This window comes from Kogia breviceps, chromosome 6 (genome assembly GCF_026419965.1).
Source record: "Kogia breviceps isolate mKogBre1 chromosome 6, mKogBre1 haplotype 1, whole genome shotgun sequence".
Lineage (NCBI taxonomy): Eukaryota > Metazoa > Chordata > Mammalia > Artiodactyla > Physeteridae > Kogia > Kogia breviceps.
In genome coordinates, this window is record NC_081315.1 from 23102472 (window position 1) to 23124502 (window position 22031).

Consider the following 22031-nt stretch of genomic DNA (forward strand, 5'->3'; position numbering starts at 1 on the left):
CTATTTCCTCTCTTTTCCCTCGTTTGGTCTCCAAGGTGCATTTGATTTTCGTCCCTTGGTGCTTCCTACTCCTCAGCTGAGGGCAATCTCCACACCCCAAGGCTCTGTATTAGGGATTGTGCTCATTTTTTCCCATTCTTTCTCTTTTCATTTTATCCAGTTTCATCTATCTATCTGCTGAAGACTCCCAAATGGATACTTCCTCTTCCACTTTCTTTATCTTGTAGATGCTGTCTTTGGAAAAATCTCTGTGTATCTCCTTTCAAATACAAGTTGCTCACCCACCAGACTGCAAGAATACGACAATGACTAAATGTGTTTCTAGATACAGTGCCTGGCATAGAATAGATGCTCAAATAATATCTATCAATTAAATGAAAGGATCTTCCTCTTTGTCTTCCAACTAACATGTATTTGGTATGTCTCTTCCATAAGACTTAATGCCATGAACTGTTTTAGATATATTTAGATATAATTGTGTTAACTGAATAATTGTTCTATTCATTAATTATTTCAGGTGTATTAGGAAGATAGCTACTCTGGCCAACCAAAAATAAAGATAGAAAAAAGATTTGCTAAAATATGTGATTTGCTAAAACCTTGGATTTGTCCCTATTTGGAGTATGGGGGGTGTTTTTTCAGACGACTGATCTTTGGCATTCACTAGTCATGGATAATTGGTGATAAATTACTGATAACTTCTTGGTAGTTACCGGACAATTGTGTTAACTGGAGGCAGGCAGTGATAAAGTAAAAGATGTGGGGGGAAAATAAATTCTCAGATCCCAAGGCATGTGCCTGCAAGTTAGAAGAAAATTATGAATTGGGGAAGAATGTGAAAATCAAGGAACATGAAACTAACCAGTGGTACGTGAACTAATTCTGTGATCTCCAGGGATGTTTATCTCCTTTGTATGAGGAAGTAGTGATGACTTGAAGCCAGCATGGGCTCATTTGGGAAACTTATGGCATAGGAACTTCATCTCATTTTTGATAGGGCTTACAGCTGGGTAGATTAGAAAAACATATTCAATGACATAGGGTATTTGGCCTTTCACAGGGCATTTCATGACACCTGTGAGAAAAACAGAGAAATACAGGCCATGCAATAACACAAATGGGTCAATACATAGCCGAGTCAACACACATCCCCAAAGAGTAGTGATTAACAAGTGTATTTCAATGCATACAATTCTTTTTAGTAATATGCCTCAAGGACATATATTTAATCTCTGTTTTCCCATCATTTTTATCTGTTACTTCTGTGAGTGGACAGGAAGTGTTTCCAAGATGTGAATAAAATAAACCTGAGTAGGGCAGTAGATATGATGGATGAAAGAAACAGGTATTTATTAGCATGTACTCAAAAGTGTACTATATTACTGTTGTGGGTTTAGACACCAATCTCTTCAGGAGAATTGAGATAGACTGTGTATTAATCTCCTCGTGCTCCTAATATTTCACAATGTCTAGCACAGAGTGGTGCTTAAATATTACTTGAATTTTGAGAAGCCTGAAGGATAGGTCCAATTTAGCACGGTTTATGGATTTCAGTGAAGTTAATAGTAAGATATGACTGTCAAAATAGCAAATGTAAACTTAGATATCAATAATAGAATAGTATCTAAAAGTAGAGAAGTGGTCCTCCTGTGTTACTCTGCACTTGATGCTAAACCTTTGAAAAATGACCAAAACAGTGGCAATTCAAAAAAATAACATGATGGTTGCTTTCAGATATGTTAGGCTATAATGTGCAAAAAGGAAAGTAAATTTGTTCTGTTTGTTGCAAATGATTAGATCTGGGCTAGTGGGTAAAATTAAAGAAAACATATTTAGATCAACATCTGGAGTATGCCATTTTAGGACATAAAAAAAGGTTTTCTATCAGTGGAGATGTGTATCACAGGCTAGGGGAAAATTGGCAGATACTACAGATAAGCGTCTTAACATAATTTAGGAGGTTTAATTACATAATCCTTAAGGGCACATTAAAATCTAAGATTCTAAATTCACTGGTTTTATCGTTGGGTTCTCAATTTATTATGAAAGTGAAAGCATGTGGTACTGCACATACAGAAGATGCTTATAAGTATGTTTAAGTGTTCAAAAAAATAAAAGGACAATCTTGTTTATTAAGAAAATATATGAATATATAAAGCCATGGGAGTTTGGAACAGTTAATCTATTATTTGTGCTCAGAACAGTAGAGAAAGTTTTACTTCTCTCAGCACTATTTGTAGTAAGTCCAAAATTTATGAGGTAAGATACACTGCCAAATCCTGGATCTAAAACAAACAAAAAAACCTTCAAAACTACAGGTTTAAAACATTATTAAATTGATACAGTGTAAAAAGAAAAATCTGCAACTTGAAAAGAGAAATATCTGCAGGTTATAGAAGAACATAAAAAAGTGAATAAATGTAGCAACAATTCAGAAGACCATCTGTTTAACCAACAAAGAAACACCAATTATGGTTATAATGTAAAAATAAAATGATGGTAAAGAAAGAAAAAGTGACTGTCTAAAGGTTAATTATGAGATTTCAAAATGCATACCGGGGTTTCCCTGGTGACGCAGTGGTTGAGAATCCACTACCAATTCAGGGCACATGGGTTCGAGCCCTGGTCCAGGAAGATCCCACATGCCATGGAGCAACTAAGCCCGTGCACCACAGTTACTGAGCCTGCGTTCTAGAGCCCGTGAGCCACAGCTACTGAGCCTGTGTGCCACAACTACTGAAGCCCCCGCACCTAGAGCCCATGCCCCGCAACAAGAGAAGCCACTACAATGAGAAGCCCGCACGCTGCAACAAAGAGTAGCCCCCACTAGCTGCAACTAGAGAAAGCCCGCGCGCAGCAGCAGAGACCCAATGCAGCAAAAAATAAATAAATAAAATTAAAAAAAAAATGTACCCCAATATAAAACACAATAGTCAAAAGCATATGAACAAAATTTGACTAAATCCACTGATTAATTGATCAGAAATTAATCAAAATTAGTGTATTGACTAAAATTGATTAAAAATATCAGCAGAACTTAATTATAAGGAAAAACGAATCAAATGTGAGGAAAAGAATCATTAATAAATGCTGTGACAACAAATCTCTATCAGAATTTAGCATCTTATATAGAACAATGAACTCTAGATGACTCAAATCACTCACTGAGTCAATTTATTAATTAACTATAAAAGGAAAAGAATGTAATGATTTTCCACCCCAGCTATGGACTGGGGATAAATCTGGTGCTATTGAAGAAATGGATTTAATTACCAAAATACATTTTTGAAATATAGTATTAAGTTATATAATGTCAAGTCACAAATAATCAGAAATTACAATATGTTTTTTTCACCCCAAATGGCATGAAATCTGTGAAAATATTTAAGGCTGGGAAGTTAAAAGAGTGTTTACAGGTACTGCTGGTAAGAGTACCTATTGTTGTTACACAGAACCATCAAAATGTCCCTACCCACCCAAATGTTGGTTTCTAAACGCTATTCTCCAGTAAAAGAAACCAGGGTTCCTTGGACAATAGCTGGACCTAGAGTTGGGGCAAATACAGATCAGACTAGAGTAAGTCTCTCATGATACCAGAGAATAAGGGAGTGAATCAAAAAGTAAGAAAGTAAGTAAGAAAGTATGTAGCCTGTAGCAGAAGAAGCTGTCAAAAGGCCACTGAGAGCTCCCAAGAGCTAACTCTAGAACAATTGGAGCCCAAAATAAATAATAACACTATTGATTTATAAACCAAAGAATAAAATTATTCACAAGTCCACACTGCTATAAGCAAGTAATTGTATAAATACCTACATTGGAGAGAAGGGGTAACTCTTCCTTACAAGATAATTCCACTTGTAGCAATCTAACTTTGGGGACAATTTCTGAGATGTAGTTAAAGATTTACATATTCAAAGATGCTTAAATGTTAATTGCAGCATTATTATAATAATTAAATATCTAAAATAATGGTTTCTCTTCTGACGAATTAGTTTATAGTCATTATAATCTCATTATTTCCAGAGAATATTTATCAGGAAATACTCATAATATAATGACATGCAGGATATCAAGAAGTATATCTATATTTATATTGTGCACTCCAGTTTGGTTACTCTGTGTGTGTGTGTGTATGTGTGTGTGTGTATGTGTGTGTGTGTGTGTGTGTGAGTGTGTGTGTGTGTGTGTAAACACAAGATATGCTCAAATGTCTGATGGAAATAAAATAAAAATCGTATGCAATCCTATTTGTTTTCCTTCTAAAATTTTTAAAATTAATATTTCTAATAAAATTTTAAAATACAGGTAAATTGAGGCACATATCATCAGTGAATGTATATCTCAAATATCTTTGTCTGAAATAGTTTGGGGGGAGTAGTATAGGTAAATACGTGACTTTAGGTTGTTTGCTTTATATTAGTTCAGAAAGCCACTATGTATTAATCTCTTTACTGCATTATTTTATAGGTAGAAACTGAAAGTGATTTTTCCCTAACTTGAGGAAGATTAAAATAAGAATAATAAGCATTATTATTTTTATTATTTAATATAAAGGTTTTATTAAATAACTGACTGAGCTAATCAATCCCACTCCAAATATGCAGTAACCTCCATGATATATTTTAAGTATACCTGACCACACACTCATTTGTAAGATGTCTATTTATCTTTGGTAAGTATCCTCTATTATGTACCACTATCCTTGCCAAAACATGCGTACTATACACAATCGTCTAACACATAACATGTTAACAAAAGATTTAACTTAGAATTATTTGATAATATTATATTGAATAATTTTCAGACCAAAGTATAGATCTTATTTTGTACATTTAAATAGTGTCTTGTCTCCTAAAAATGTTTCTAACACAAAAAAGAATGGATGAAATAATCATGGATAATAAAATAGAAATAATAAAATCAGTTACAGGGCATTGTGTTGTAATTTGACTCTAACCATCTACAAAGCTGATCAAGTTGTGAATTCTACTTTGGGAGCAAATTCCACCTGGTTTTAGACTATATCCAAACAATGCTTTACATTCAAATGAAGGTGATTCATCTAATTTTACAGATGATTTATCTACCAAATGTTTTAACCTTTTAACTGGAAACTTTGATCTCACAGATACAATCTTCTGGTAAAATATAAGATATGAATAAACACATAATTTCAAATACTTTGGAACTCCTTTCTTATCAATGAGAAGTTTTTGGGAACATGAAAACAAAAAGATGTGGCAAAATTCAGTATCCCTTAATCTCTTAATCTTACTCGCTAAAAATTATTATGCCTTGAACACCCATCAATGGACAAAACAAGTCACTAATATGGATTCTGCTTCTTTACCTCATTTTCCAGAGCACAGCACAGTGTCTGGCTCACCACTGATGGTCAATAAATATTCAATTTAAGAAAATTGAAGTATACTAGTTCCTTTTGACATAAGTTATGACAGCCTTTCATTTTGATTCATGTAAAGTTATGGACCTGGACTAGTTTCATTAATAAAACTGATATTATTTTTAAAACATTACAGAAAATCAGAAAAAAAACGGATACTATTTTTTTTTAAAACCCCATATACAGTTAGATCAAGTAGAACATAAAGAAAACCACTGTAAACTTTCCACCTACGTAAACGTACTCTAGAGGATTAGGACCATCTACAGTAAGCGAACTTTAGGAAGCCATTGTTTACAAAAGTGATTTGGAAATGGTTCTACTGTTAATCAGGTGATGAAAGATTGATGTTTCCCATAATTAAACTCCTGATGAAAATGTAAGTAATGAAAAATCAGGAAAACAAATTGAGAAAACAAATTTAATTTGATAAGCATCCATATTTTATTATGACTCATTTTCCTTAAGGAAAAGGAAAAGCAGATTTTGGAAGAAGAGGGTACTTTTTCTTTTCAAACACTTAAGCATCTAGCTGGGACCGCTCTAAGAGCAGTTCTTACTATCATAGAGAAATGCAGGTATCTGTCTTAGTTTTTGTTGTCAAAATTAATTAAATTAATGAAAAATTTTAACAAAAAGCCATTTATAGGGATGCAACTGTAGTGAAAATTTTAATTATCATGTTTGCTCATCAATAAGCCATACATTTGAAAGTATTCCCCTCTGTGTGTGTGTGTGTGTGTGTGTGTGTGTGTGTGTGTGTATGTCTATCTACAGAGACATAGACACCCACATGAGTATACATATGTATGCATCTGTGTGTGTGTGTGTGTGTACATGTACATATATCCATGAAAGTCTAGACCCTGTGAAAATATGTCTTTGGAATAACACATAAAAACATTCTTCTTATACAGAATTAAAACTTCTTATATGTTTTTGAAATAATTCACAAAATGACTCCTCAGAATAAGGCAAGGAACATTTTTATCATACTGACTTCTTTTCAGGAACCATTCTGAGATACTGTGTCCTGAGATCCCTCAAAGTTTCTAAGCGTTTTCAGATGCTTGTTTTTCTTCCTAATACAATTTTGGAGGAATGTGTAAAAGTAGATTAAACTATGTCAGACTCTTTAAAAGAAAACACTGTTCTCCTTTCCAGAGGGCTTTTATGTAGCAAAAACAAAACAAAAACGAGCATTACAAGCAGTTCCGAAAACACAACTGAGATGCAATTTGATAAATAGCCTTCCACCACCCCAGCCAGAGCGGTAGAAAAGCACACTATCAGCCCTTTCATCTAAGGCACTGTTGACTCCTCTTTTTCGATCTCATTGTATCTTGGCTTCCTCATTTTGGTAACTCGTCAATGACTGGAAAAAAAATGATTCCTTACCCTGTGGATGAGTTATGACGGAGTCCCCGAGAGAATGGCCCTTTTCTCCATCTTTGCCGCTGCCATCGTCTCCTTCACCGCTGCCGTCTCTTTCAATCAGTCTATCCACCATAGCAATAATGCAGTTCAGGCTCTTGCCCACGTGGGCCCACACCCTATCCTGAAAAGAGCGTGAATATCACTACACGTTTTTATTGCAAAACCGAGATCAGGCAAAATCAGATGAATCCATCTGAGAACAGCAGGTAGAGGAACAAAGCATAACAAAGCAGACTGAGCAGCTCTAATACCCCCATGAATGTGGCCAAATTATGGATAGACAAGAAATCTACTTTCTCCGAATAAAGAATAATTTAAGTGTTGTGAATCTTTTAATTTAGTCCATTATTTTTCCGCTGTCATAAGCAATGATGAACTACTGTATGGCATGAATCAATAATTGAGCATCAATTATGACATTTCACACTGGAGATGTCTATTTTCTTTATCAATACTTAGTAAGAAAGCAGAGATACACCAATATTTTTAAAAAATAACCGCCGCTTGCATTCAAACTTCTTATTTTTATTTTTTAAAGTTTTAAAATATTTATTTGGCTGCTCTGGCTGTTAGTTGCAGCATGTGGGATCTAGTTCCCTGACCAGGGCTCGAACCCAGGCCCCCTGCATTGGGAGCGCAGAGTCTTAACCACTGGACCAACAGGGAAGTCCCCCTATTTCTCTTTTTATTGTGATAATATATGCATAATGGTAAACTTGACCATTTTAACCATTTTTAAGGGTACAGTTCAGCGGCATTAAGTACATTCACATCGTTGTACAGCCATCACCACCATCCATCTCCAGGAATTTTTCATCTTCCCAAACTGAAATTTTGTACCGTGAAAACATGAACTTCCCATTCTTCCTTCTCCCGGTCCCTGGCAACCACCATTCTACTTTCTGTCTCTAAGGATTTGACTGTTCTAGGTATTAGAAGTTCTCAAACTGTGATCTTCAGATCACTTCTAACAGAATGACCTAGAGAATTAACATGCAGATCCCTGGGTGCCACAAGCCAATCAGAACAGTTTGGGATTAACATATACACACTACTATATATAAAATAGATAATCAACAAGGACCTACTGTATAGCACAGGGAACTCTATTCAATATTCTCTAATAACCTATATGGGAAAAGAATCTGAAAAAGAACAGATATATGTATAACTGAACCACTTTGCTGTACACCTGAAACTAACAACATTGTAAAGCAAGTATACTCCAATAGAAAATAAAAATTAAATTTTAAAAAAAAGAACCATTGAGAACTCTAAATTGAAATTTCGAGAAGCTCTTCAGGTGCTTCTGACCACACTAAGTATGAGAATTTCTACTCAATATTATGGGCTTCATCTACATAATAAGTCACTTTGGCTGATGTACGCCTAAGCAGCAGCCCCTACCACTAGGGAGCCTCTAGGTCACCGGTCACTAACCTTCCTAGTTCTGATTAGCAACCATTTCTGTCAAGGACAACACATAACACTGAATTTTTTTTTTTTTAAAGATGTTGGGGGTAGGAGTTTATTAATTAATTAATTTATTTCTGCTGTGTTGGCTCTTCGTTTCTGTGCGAGGGCTTTCTCTAGTTGCGGCCAGCAGGGCCCACTCTTCATCGCGGTACGCGGGCCTCTCACTATCGCGGCCTCTCCCGTTGCGGAGCACGGGCTCCAGACGCGCAGGCTCAGTAGTTGTGGCCCACGGGCCTAGTTGCTCCGCGGCACGTGGGATCTTCCAAGGCCAGGGCTCGAACCCGTGTCCCCTGCATGAGCAGGCAGATTCTCAAACACTGCGCCACCAGGGAAGCCCCAACACTGAATTTTTTGTCATAAGAATTTCCATTTTTAAGAATAAAAATTTGGGGGCTTCCCTGGTGGCGCCGTGGTTGGGAGTCCGCCTGCCGATGCAGGGGACACGGGTTCGTGCCGCGGTCCGGGAAGATCCCACATGCCAAGGAGTGGCTGGGCCCGTGAGCCATGGCCGCTGAGCCTGCGCGTCCGGAGCCTGTGCTCCGCAATGCGAGAGGACACAACAGTGAGAGGCCTGCGTACCGCAAAAAAAATTAAAAAAAAAAAAAAGTAAAAATTTTAATACAGTTATCATCGTGGTAGCCAATCATTCCTGGCTTCCCTTCTTGCTTCTCTTTCCACATCTTTCAGATGGAGGCACTGACTCCCTATCTGTGACGTTAATGTTGTGAATCCACCTGATTGGGTCACAGGATACCCAGATATTTGGCCAAACGGGTGTGTCTGTGAGAGCATTTCCGGATAAAATTAGCATTTGAATTGGTGGACTCAATAAAGCCTTTTGCCCCCTTCCCCCGAATAAGGGTGGGCATCGTCGAATCCACTGACAACCAGAAGGGAACAAAAAGGTAGAGGAAAGAGAAATTTGACCCTTTCTGCTTAATTGTTTGATCTGGGACATCAATCTTCTGCCCTCCGTGCTCTTGATTCTCAGGCTTTTAAGCCCGGACTGGAATCTACACCATTGGCTCCCCTGGTTCTCAGGACCTCAGATTCAGACTGAACTACACCTTCAGCTTTCCTGGGTCTCCAGCTTGCAGATGGCAGATCGTGGGACTTCTCAGTCTCCAAAATTGTGTGAGTTAATTCCTTATAATAAATCGTAATAAAACTCTTCATATATATAAATAATTTCCTATTGGTTCTGTTTTTTTCTGGAGAACCCTCTCTAATACATCACTGCATATGAACCAAATGGAGTCTTAGTGCTTTTCCTGAATCTTGCCATAAAGGAATCTTTCAGTAGGTGTTTTCTCTGTAACAGAGCTATTTCAGGCATTTAGAATAGCGCTTAGTGCAAAGATAATATGCAATTATACTACTTTCTTAGAGGTTTATATTTTTTTTTACTGAAACGTATATCTTTAGCTAAATTAATTGTGTTAGTTTATAAACATATAAACTACTTTTGGGTAGGAGTAATCTAGGAAGAAAGAACTACATTTGAATTTAAATTATGTGGTGGTTGTCTTGTAAAGACTGAGTTAAGTTGAATAATTCAACCATATTAAACCAAATATGGGAGTGTACAGATATGCATACTAAAGCTGAGGCGGAAAGAGGGTTTAGTAGAAAAACAGCACATCCAAAGTTACAAAAGGTAAGTTTGAGGTCCGCCTATGTGACATGCTACCTATGATACCTTGGGAAAACCACTTCATTTCGGAGGACCTACAGTTGGTAAATCTACAGTTTAGAATGATAATTCTTGCCCTGCTTACCTCACCATGCTGCAGTGAGAGCCAAATGACATGGTATCTATGAAAGTGCTTGGTAAAATTATTGCAGTTTGGCAAAATCACGTCCTATCCTTGCTGGCTTTCCTAAATGAATCAAGCTTGCTTTTTATAACCCTGTAATCTTGAGTATAAAGTATGCTATTAATCACAAGTAATCATAACAATTTTCCCCTAAAGGAAGATCTCCTTTCCGCCAAAGAATTAAAAGCACTTTTCCTCTGCTATTAATTAAAGCAATCATATCCATAAATTACATCATTCTCTGCCTATTGTCTGAGAAAATGAGGTAGAAACCTCTGACACCTAAAATGCTCATTACTTCCAGGAGGAAATGCTGGAGAATGGCAAGCAAGCTGAGGACGTGACATCACTCATTGGAATTTGGTGAGGAGCTTAGAATCCAGACCATATAACCAAACTAACTGGCTCCCATTCTGAATATGCCTTAATCACCACCATCACCTGCATCTTTCAGGTTCCTAAATTGAAAAAATGAAGCAACTCTCTAGCTAATACCGGGAATAAACTCTACTACTGAGGGGAAAAAGGGGAGAAGTTTTCTCTTAATTTTCCAGATTAGCTTTGTATAGGAGATAGGTTTTCAACTCTCTTCCTGTTGCCCACGTTGAAAGGAACTTATTTTGATCAAAGACGAGTAGTGTTGCACACTGTCTTTCTCGTGTAAAGGCCTATAAGGGATGGCTCAACTGCTTTTAATCACATCTTTGAAGAAAGTGAACATAAGGGTATATAAGAGGATGATTTTACATTCTACTCCTATACATTGTTCTTCTTCCTTCATAGATACCTCGGGTTACAGGATTCCACTGGGAGAAAAAGTAACCTTTGCAGTCAGTAGACGGATCTTCATTGGCATGAGGAGCAAAGTCAAGCATGTTCACTGACCAAAACCAGCAATCATATAGTAAAGGGTTATGTGGTAAATGGTAGCAAAACATTTAAGTCATGAAAATGCTTGCAGGACACATGAGCTGGGAGTATGTTTGTTGGGGGTGAGAAACAGAGCAGTTTCTCATGCAACACTAATACATGATTCATGCATAATCAAAGACTCTATTGGAGGCACAGTCAGCAGCAGACCCCCAGCAGACTCATTCTGTTCTTTATCTTCTGGAGATCAGATCCTGCCGAGCTAGTGGTGAGAGAACACTGAACTTTGCCAGACACTGCTTCCTTCTCTTTTATGGCATCAACAAAGTAAAGTCACTGATTTACTTTTCTGTCTCTCACATTAGACAATGACTTATTTGAGAGCTGTGCCCTCACTACACTGCAGAAGGCCTGGAAGAAAGGCAGAGAGAGAGAGAGAAAGAGGGAGCAAAGGATGCAGGGGGAGAGAGAGGACTCCAACCCAAAGGCAGATTGAGGGTTGCTATTTATATTCAACTGGTTTATGACCATTAGCTAACTTAACTCTCAAAAACGATCACATAAGGTCAATATTATTGACTTAGTTTTTTAGAGATGAGGAAACTTCAGGTAAGAGATGTTGAATAACATTCAATATCAAAATGGTAGACTAGAAATTCCATTTTGATTCCAAAGGCTTGATTCTTCCCCTATAGTTTCCCACAGCATTCTGGTACCCAGTAGGAATTGCTCTTCATGAAATTACTAGAACTTTGGGGCAAAGCCAGACAGAGGAAGGTTGGGGAGAGGGAGCCCAGGAAGGGCCAGGTGTAGGTGTGTGTCACCTCACAGGAGTAAGATTAGGTTTTGGTTATCTGACATTTGAAAATTATCCCGATGGCAAATTCTGAACTAAGAGATTACTCCAGAAAAAGGACAGACTCACCCCATGTACCCTTAACTCTGAAAACAACAGTATCATGTAATCACGGATGGAGCAATCACTTGGCTAACGGATCAATCAGCTTGGGTCAAAGGACGTAAGTGGCCAGTATTAATAGAGGACAGCGTTAGCATCAAGGCCCCAGATCCATTCATCAGCCTGGGATATAAAACAGGGAGTGCGTTACAGGGAGGAAAGGTGATAATTCACTTTGTAGGAGATAATTATGAATTATTTTTAATTCCAAGCAAGATATTTTGGAGTTAGGATGCTAAAAATGGGTAGGCAAAGATTCTTGAAGATGTACCTCAAATATCTGATTTCTATCCTAAACAAGCCACTTTCTGTAGTATCTCTGTGAAAACATATGCACAGAGGAAACTAACCAGCAAAACTCCATTCTCATTCTGATGATTTTTTATTCATGAGGTCAGTGCATTTAGGAGATACTCAACTTTCTTCCCTACTAAAATCACGAAGAGGAAAGGCTGCTTAGTGGGGGGGAGAAGACAATCAAAGCATAAGAATGTGGCTACACTACATGGTGCATCCAACCCCTCCCTCCCCTTTTCAGGCCAGGGAAGAATGATCAGTCTCCAGATTCTGTTTAGCCCCTCAGCCACATGAAAGGTTTAGAAACAAAAACAAAACAACCACCAAATAAAACAACACAACAACAACCTATCAGAAAAGAAGACTGCTGGGCTGTCTCCCTGCTCCCCATCCCCCCCAAATAGCAGTCATTAGCTTGCTATTGAAGGAAGTATTGGAAAATTGGTGGGTTAAAGTCGAACCTTTATTAAATGGAGCTTAATGTTGTCCTTGACCTTAATACAAGACAACTTCTTGAAGGTAAAGTGACTATCAACTTTTGCTCAGCAATGAGGGCAAAAGTCAGTGGGAAATGAGCAATATTTATTCCATTCTGAGTCAGGTGCTGATCTTGGTTCTTATTTACTTCTGGGTTAGGGACCTAGCTAACATGCAGGTCAAACCCAGTGGCAATAGATGCACACGTTTGATGGATGTAGCCAGGAGTAGCCGGGGGGCCATTACACCTGGCAGAGTGAGCCGTGAGGGCAGGGAATATGGTGCTTACTCAGCAGTTCACACATTTATGAGCTTGGTGGCATCAAGAGACATCCTGACTGCTTTGGATCAGCAGTTAACTTAAAAAAAAAAAAAAAAAAAGGTTCAGCAATGCTTAGCTGATCAACTTTTCTAGGGACAACTTTTGATCAGCAAGCATGTAAAGGCTAAACCAGAGCTGATGTGAGGGCCCTGTTGTATCTTTATCTCCATGCACAATTTGTCACTTGTCATTCCCAATTTCTGAACACTTTGATTAGAGCCAGTTAGTAAATTAACAAGGCCAATCTCATCTTTAAAAAGAAGCTTCAGTCTATCTTTGAGTTGACTGAGAGCAATTTGCACTATACTGGCCTGGTTCCTCCACACTGCAAACCTTTGCTCTTTCCATAGCTTGAGAGCTCTGCTCTCTGAATCCTAACGTTACCCAGACTTTTAGGTGAAAGGAGTTGTACATAAAATACTTTACAGTACAAATGGGCACACGTATGGCCCAAGCTGCATAAGACACACATACCTGCACACACACATATAAACATACACATATATCATGTCCACTAAAAATAGCCAGATATGTGACATCCATCAGAAGTAAGTGAGATTCCCCAACCTTTGCTTCTTATTGGTCCTCCTGCTTAATTTCATCCACCTGCTCATGTAAAAGTCCCTGAGCTTGGTTTCCCAAAGAACACACTGCTGTCCTCACTCTGAAATTCAGTTCCTAGTTACACGAGTGGGCTCAGATGGTCAGCCACTGTTTCTCCAGCAGTGACCGCTCCACGGTCCCCGGTTTGGATCTTGCCCAGACCTATACGATTAGCTCTCACATGATCAGGTCTACACTTCATCTTCATCATCACACTCATGCCATCACTCCTCTGATCAAAAGCAGGCTTAGTACTGCAGCAAGTATTCACTCTCTCTCAGCCTAGAGGCACCTCGGTACTTGGGTCGACCTAGATAATTCTACCTATTTCTCCTGAGTCTTCAAAATGAAAGCTTCACCCAGGTCAGTCTCTTTGCTGTCCTAGAAACATGCTGCTGATTAGCTCAACATATATTCTCTGGGCATCTGCTCCTTGCCTGCTGAGTGCTGAACATCAAAGATATGAAGGAAACCTTGGAGGAACTAATATTTCTAACTTGAAATATACTGCTTTATAGGCTTCAAGTGCCCTTCTCCCCTACCTTCCATCAATCCAAATTCTCACCCTTTCAAGTCTCACCATTTCCAAGAACTATTCATGCTACTCTCTCTTTGCTTAACTTTTATTTTCTTTCTAATAGACAGTGGGCTCTATGAGGGAAATGCCTATTATTTATTAATCCTTTTATCCTCAGGTCATAGTACTTACCAGGTGATAGTAAATAAAAGAATGAATAAAGGAAGGAAGGAAGGAAGAAGGAAGGAAGGAAGGAAGGAAGGAAGAAAAATAAAGGAAGGAAGAAATGGTTTTGTCATCTTCTTCAAACTTCATGTAACTTCTCTCATTTCTTTTGACACTGTTAATGTGTATCACATAACCACCTCTGCTCTGGGAATACCTTTCAATAGTATCTCTGTTTGTTTTATGAGTGCAGGCCATTCACTTGAATTAGATGATATGGCTGTTGAGGTCAGGATCCATTTTTGATGCTTAATTTGTTTTCCCCCAAGTACCTATAGCACTGCTTCACATTATTGATGCTTAATTAACATTTGTTGATTGACTTAATAGCCTGCTACTTAGGAGTAAAAATAAATTAAGATACAACTATAAGAAGTATTAGCACATGTATGTTCAAATTGAAGTTAGAATTAAGCTCATATTCTGAATGGTTGAGTTCACCCTAATATGTGTCACATCAAGCTAAAGCTTTCAATTCAGTGAAAATATGAAATAAAGCTTTTGTTTAATAAGTAAAAGTAAATCACTGATTGACTAAAGCTTTTAATTTTAAATTGCTAATTGCATGTCAGCCACATACCATCAAATAGTCGTACAACTGGTTGAATTATATGACGTTAGTGAGCATGCTGCATGCAACCAATTTCCAGGCTTGATTTTTGTTTTCACTGAATGTACCCTGATATAGCAAGACAACAGTCTGCCTGTATAGACCTCGGCATTTCTTTTAACTATTCATTAAATTCGGTGTATTCAAAAATTTCTACTTAGAAATAATATCTCACTATTCACATCAAAATGTATTAAAGTTTAAGGGCATTTGATTTAAATGTAATCATAAATTTCTAAAGTGTGTGTATGCAAGTTTGCATAATCATTATATACAGGCATATCAAACTATCTGACACTGAACCAGGCATTGTAACAATCAGCAAAGTATCCAAGGGATGATGGGATCCATTATAAAACCACAGGAAAATCACCATTACATGAATAAGAAGAAAATATCTCTGTTAAAAACACTAATTTGTGTTGGAAGATGAATTGCTGATTCAGCAAATCCATCTGTTCACTTATTCTGACTAATTATGAAAAACACATTGAACTGGTATGTATAAAACACTGTATTGGGTGCCATAAAACAGGGGGCTGAAGGTGAATGTATTAATTACATGTGGGAAAAATCTAGAAATTGGTAGGATTTCATGAATACGCATGCCCATAAAGGTCTCCTTTGGGGTTGCTTTTTTTTATTTATTAAAAAAAAATTTTAACATCTTTATTGGAATAGAACATTTGTGCATTTTGACAGTTGTGAACTTTGCCTAATCACCTTTTGTGGACTTTAATATCAGATAAGTATTCGGAGCACATTTCTCCTGGGTGAAATGGACTGGAGAAGGTCAGGAGGGTTTCCCATCCATCAGGAAAACAGATGCCAGAACACTTGCCATTGCCATACAGGGAACAACTGGCCTAATTCTCCCTGTCCTTTCTGATGGGGAAAGTGGATGCTTTCAATGTCCCCTCCTCATAGCAAGATTAACAAAACCAGGCAACCCTATTAGGCGTGACGTAGGAAGGAAAAGGAAAGAGCTGGGACAAGGGGAAAATAGTTGCTTCCAATTCATATCTGCCGGTAAACATCTGAAATTATTTCTGTGTAACCAGGCCCTTTGTAATCGGCACATGAATAATCAAATAAAATGAAAATCACCACCACTAGGTTTCTGGAAGCTGCTGGAGGCCTTAACTCAACATGTTCTTAACTTTGGTCATCTCTGATGATGTTCTGTGTCCATCCTGAATTTTCACCACTTTCTATGTTTGAACAGAATTGTGAAGATGACTTGAACACTCACCTCAGAGTTGATTATGACTCTGGGAAATATCCACTAAGGAGAGAGGGATTTAACTGGGTACTTTTGATTGGAAGAGAGAAAGAAAATCCTCCAAAAAATTCATGAATTCTAATGGAGGAAAAGGTACCTGACATGGTGCAGAGTTATATTAAATTTAATTAATCCATGTTTCCAGCCAAATAAGAAGGTAGACAAGAATAATAACTTGAGGGCTTCCCTGGTGGCGCAGTGGTTGAGAGTCCGCCTGCCGATGCAGGGGACACGGGTTCATGCCCCGGTCCGGGAAGATCCCACATGCCGCGGAGCAACTGAGCCCGTGAGCCATGGCCGCTGGGCCTGCACGTCCGGAGCCTGTGCTCCGCAACGGGAGAGGCCACAACAGTGAGACGCCCGCGTACCACAAAAAAAAAAAAAAAAAAAAAGAATAATAACTTGAGGGGAAATTTCAAAGTCATTAATTTATTCTACAGATGAGTATTGGGTACCTTGTATGTGAAAGTGCTCTGCACATACACACAAAAGTGAGCACGACATTGTCTTTGCCCTTTAGGAGTTTATAAAGTTGACGAGCATATGGAAGAAACAGACATATAAACAACTGATTATAATTCAGCGTTCACGAGGCTGTGTGATCATGGGATGCAAGAATAATGCTTTACTATACAAAATGTTTTGGAGTTGAATGCATCCATACATCTCTATCTGTGTATCAATAACAGAAAATTTGAAAATAAATGGCCATATTTTAGTGGACGTTTTACCGATTCACGTAACTAAGTCATAAGGTATTGCTTTAGAAAACATAAATCACCGATTAGTATCTAGTTGTCTATAAGAATTCATTACTTTAAAAAAATGAGAATGATTTATTTCCTTCTTATTAAGCTAAGGTCAATGGTTTCACATAGCATAATTCTAGCCAGTCAGAGAACTGAACAGAATTGCTTTGGAATATAAATTTGCATAGGTACCTCTGCATTATGCATGACCTTAACTATTTTCCCTAGAGGTAAGGTCTAAGATGGAGACGATCTGGCAAGAGAAGTTGAGAATACAGATCACTGCAGATTGTTTGTGGAGGAGGAAACTGGCTAGATAAGTTTTGTCCTTAACAGTTAGTAATATTTTGCAGACATGTAGGCTCACTGCTACCAATGTTGACAATATAAATAGCTCTATCAATACGCCTGTCAAACTGAAACATTCATATTTGTTCTATACATCATTAGAGAAAGGTGTAGTAGAAAATGAACCGTGAGAATTTGGTAAAGAACATACCAGAAAGATGTAAGTCTTATTCCAAAATTCAATCTTTGGGAATACTGAGTTACAGAGGAACCACAGTTTTTTTCAGGTTGTACAGAGACTTTATTCAAAGGATGTCTGACATAAGTATTACTGAATTTGTGCTATTGTTTCTATAAGCTATGAAATTACTGAAAATGTATATGGATTCATGTGAACCCTCTATTGTGCTTATGTGACATAAACACACTTTGCCATAATAATACATAGCAAATGTTCTCCTAGCTTAAGAATGGAAACTAATTTTAAATCTGATTTACATTTACAACATGAAGAAGGGAAATTAAGTGGCTAATCTGGATGCTGAATCGTTGCCTGATATACAAATGTAGCTCAACTAAAAAATGGGTTCGGGATATGGCTAAATAATAACAACAGTTTTCTTAGTCCTGCACCTTGCTGGAATGGATCAGAATATAAAAGATCACAAGTGTATCTTTTTTCTTTAACAATTACTGAATGAGGGTAGGCAGATTTAGCCCCAAACCCGTCAGTGTAGTAATGTTGAAGTTAAATCATAGTGTTCTAGAGAACAGCATAATTACTGGAAGCCACAAAAACTGGGTCAATTTAATACTTTGGTTGGATGACATGCCTTCACATTTTGGACAAACTAATCTTGGAATCCCAGCTGTTGGAAGCATCTGTTGTAGAGATGTAGCGACAGAAAAGCAGTATGTCATCTTTACCAGCTAAAAGATGAAGAATGCGATATTAGTCTATTTCTTTGCACAGATTGTCATAAAATCCCAATATTCCCCTGGGGTTTAGATGTTTACTAACTTTTCACGAAAATAAACCTTTAAAGCTCTCAATTACTTACTAAGTAAAATTCAGCAAATAACAGACTTTTTTTGGGTCAGTGATCATTTTAGTTTCAATCTCTTCCTTATTGACTAGATAATTATTGTCCAGATTCACATGTCATCAATTTGGCCAACAAACAAGCTGAACAGAGAAAGAACCTTCTCACACTGATAGAGAGTTAAGAGAGATTCTCCTGACCTCCAAAAGAAAGGTGTTTTATAGGCATCAGCTCAGTAGAACTCAAGAGTAATTTACTAACATGAACTTACTTTCCAAATATTCATTATTAGAAGCTAAATGCAGTTGTTCAGGTTAGGTAGTTGTTAAACCTACAGTCCCTACCAGAAATTAAATAAAACAGATTTTGTAAAATGGAACTACTTTAACCCTATGTGCAAACCTAAATCAACCTACGTGATCAGAGAATATTTTTGTATGTCACAGAAACCCAATTAAATTACCTGTTATTATTTCAGGAAGTTGACAAGACTTGTAATCAGTGCTGAAACTTTTCTAACACTTAATTAACTAAGAAAAGTGGTACACAAAATTATGTTTCCAATTCATTTAATAGCACAGTCTCTAAAGGCATTTCTAATTGGCTACATTTTCTTTGGATTTACTCAACTTTTCAAAGTTAGATAAAGATTTGAAAATAATGTTAAATGGTTATGACTTTGGTGAATTTTTTTAAATAAGGGCTTTCCATTTCTTAACAAAGGGATATTTGTAATAGAAAGTGGTTGCTAAGGAATGTCAATTTTAAAATGTTATATGACAATCAAACTTGGTTATTGTTTGCAAATAGAGTAAAATTATATTAGGAGAAGAGAGTTAGAAGTAACTTTTCTGAGTGGGAAAGATTTTCCTTGTAATTGTGATAAATTTATAAGAGCATTTATATGCTTTCTAGAAATAGTGGGTTCTGGAAGAAATTCAGAAATTGTATGAAAGGAGATAAAGAGGAAGATGTGGATCATTATTACCCTACCCTAACCAAAAATCCCTGGGAAACTGAGAAGGCACTCGTGCATCAACTGGAAAAAAAAATCAGGCAGACTTTTTCCTACCAAGGTGTTCCCAAGTGAATGACTGAAGGTGAGCCAGCATCCATGCAGACTCCTACTGGAATACTGGCTGGCCCTCACAAGCACTGGAATTTCTTATTTTTTTCAAATGTTGATAATAAGCAACTCCACCCACTTTCTTTGGTGCCTATTTGAAACTTTCACCACTCTCCTCAGCCTGTCCTCTCTGCCCTCTTCTGAACATGGTTCTGCTTTAATGATAAAAGAAGTCATGCAGGTTAGTATCTAAAATACAAAAAGAACTCATATAACTCAATAGCCAAAACCAAAACAAAACACATAATTAAAAAATAGGCAGAGGAACTTAACAGACATTTTTCCAAAGAAGATACAAAAAAGGTGCTCGACATCACTAATCATCAAGGAAATGCAAATCAAAACCACAATGAGAGACACCCCACACCTGTTAGAACAGCTGTCATCAAACACATAGTAAGTAGATAACAAGTGCTGGCGAGGATGTGGAGAAAAGGGAACCCATGTGCACCGTTGGTAGGAATGTAAATTGGTGCAGCCATTATGGAAAACAGTATGAGGGTTCCTGCAAAAATTAAAAATAGAACCACCTTATAATCCAGCAATTCCATTTCTGGGTAGATATTGGAAAGAAACAAAATCACTGTCTCAGAGATATCTGCACCACCATGTTCATTGCAGCATTATTTATAATAGTTAAGATATGGAAACAACCTAAGTGTCCATCGACAAATGCATGAATAAAGAAAATGTGATGTGTATATATATACATATATATGTGTGTGTGTATATATATATATATATATATTATTCAGCCACAAAAAAGAAGGAAATTCTGCTGTTTGCACCAACATGGATGGGTCTTGAGGGCATTATGCTAAGTGAAATAAGTCAGACAAAGAAAGACAGATACCATGATCTCACTTACACACAGAATTTAAAAAATACAAACTCATAGAAACAGAGAGTACATTGGTTGTTGCCAGAGGTGAGGAGGGGGAGACAAAATGGGTGAAGTTGGTCAAAAGGTACAAACTTCCAGTTACGAGATAAATAAGCCCTAGGGATGTAACGTACAATATGGTAACTATAGTCAACAACACTGGACTGTATATTTGAAAGTTGCTAAGAGAATGGGTCTCAGAGTTTTCATCCTAAGAAAAGAAAATTGTAATCCTATGAGGTGATGGATGTTTAAATATATTGTGGGGATTATATATATGTATAAAATCATTTTGTTGTACACCTTACACTAATGCAGTGTTATATGTCAGTTACAGCTCAATAAACCTGGAGAAAAATATTTCAAACAAAGAAGCCATCCAGGCCCACGCGCCCTCACAAAAGTAAAATCCATTTTTACACCTTCCCTGCAGTCTCAGCTGAGGAACACACTTCTGCCCAGGACTTGTCCTCCACCTGCCTGCTTGAATTGATCATCTTCTCTTCTTTGCAAGGACCTTGTTCTATCAGCAATAGCCTCTCAGTCTCTTAGCCTCTTACATGGCTCTTGGAGTAATAAACACAGTCAATTTCATGACCTTTAAACCAAAACAAGTAAGCAACTAACACACACACACACACACACACACACACACACACACACACACACACACACACAAAACCTATGTCAGCTAAAGTGTTCCTGTCTAAAGGGTCACCTCATCTTCTTTCTCACATTTAAATCTCAGGAATTACTTCTGGAGATCCCACCCTGACCACCAGACTCCCACTTCATCCTGTGTATAATCCTAAATTGCACTGTCATTGTCATTGGTGTCTCTAGAGCTCTGAATAGGTCATGGAGCCCTCACAGCTGTGGGCGAGTCACCTGTTTCCCCAGCATGCGGCACTGTGACCCAGGCAGAACCAGGGCTCAGTAACACCCACCGCACCAAATGCTTCACCACAGACCTCAACTCACCATGTCTCCTACTTCCTCCCTCTTTTCCCATCACAAAAAGTTTCTGTATTTAAAATGTTAATCTGAAGTCACATTAGCAGAGCCAACCTTTTTCCACCTGTCTCTCTCCACCCCTATCACAACATTTTAACTATTTATTAACATATATTTATCTACCACTAGACTCTGAGCTCTAAAACCTAATGATCTAACTTATCTTCCCTTTTGGAGCATCTGTGGATACAGAAGTTCTCAAAAGTTATCTAAAAGGAGGGAGGGAAGGAGAGGGGTGACTGGAGCCACAGGAGGAGGGTGAGGTGTGGGAGTGTGTTTGCATAACACAATAGGGTGAAAATTATGAAAACAAAAGATACCCAGTTCCAAAACTCTCCCTGGACTTAATAGAAAAATGGCAATCATTAGTCCAAAAGTTTACCGTATGCTTATTTAAATGAAATACAAGTTCTCTATCTACCCTAACTCTTTCAAATTCACATTCTGAATTTATGATCTACCCCATTTCCCCATTTATCTCAAGGAGTAGTATTGATCCTCATAATAAGATTATATAATTTACATATCTTAAACAAGAAAACATACAGCGATAATATTAAAGTAATACAAGGCATTGGCCTGGGCTTTTCCAGGTCATGGGCATTATCACACTGGCAAAGCATTTATCTTAGG

General features: G+C 37.6%; 1 protein-coding gene across 13 annotated transcripts in view; it reads right to left on the minus strand.

The window, feature by feature from the left end:
* INPP4B (inositol polyphosphate-4-phosphatase type II B) overlaps positions 1–22031 on the minus strand; it is a 737042-nt gene that overhangs the window by 102249 nt on the left and 612762 nt on the right. For all 13 annotated transcript variants that reach the window (XM_067035581.1, XM_059066760.2, XM_067035588.1 and 10 more), the window contains one exon: positions 6803–6962. In XM_067035581.1, the coding sequence (XP_066891682.1) occupies positions 6803–6962 (160 nt within the window). The remainder of the gene's footprint in view (positions 1–6802; positions 6963–22031) is intronic.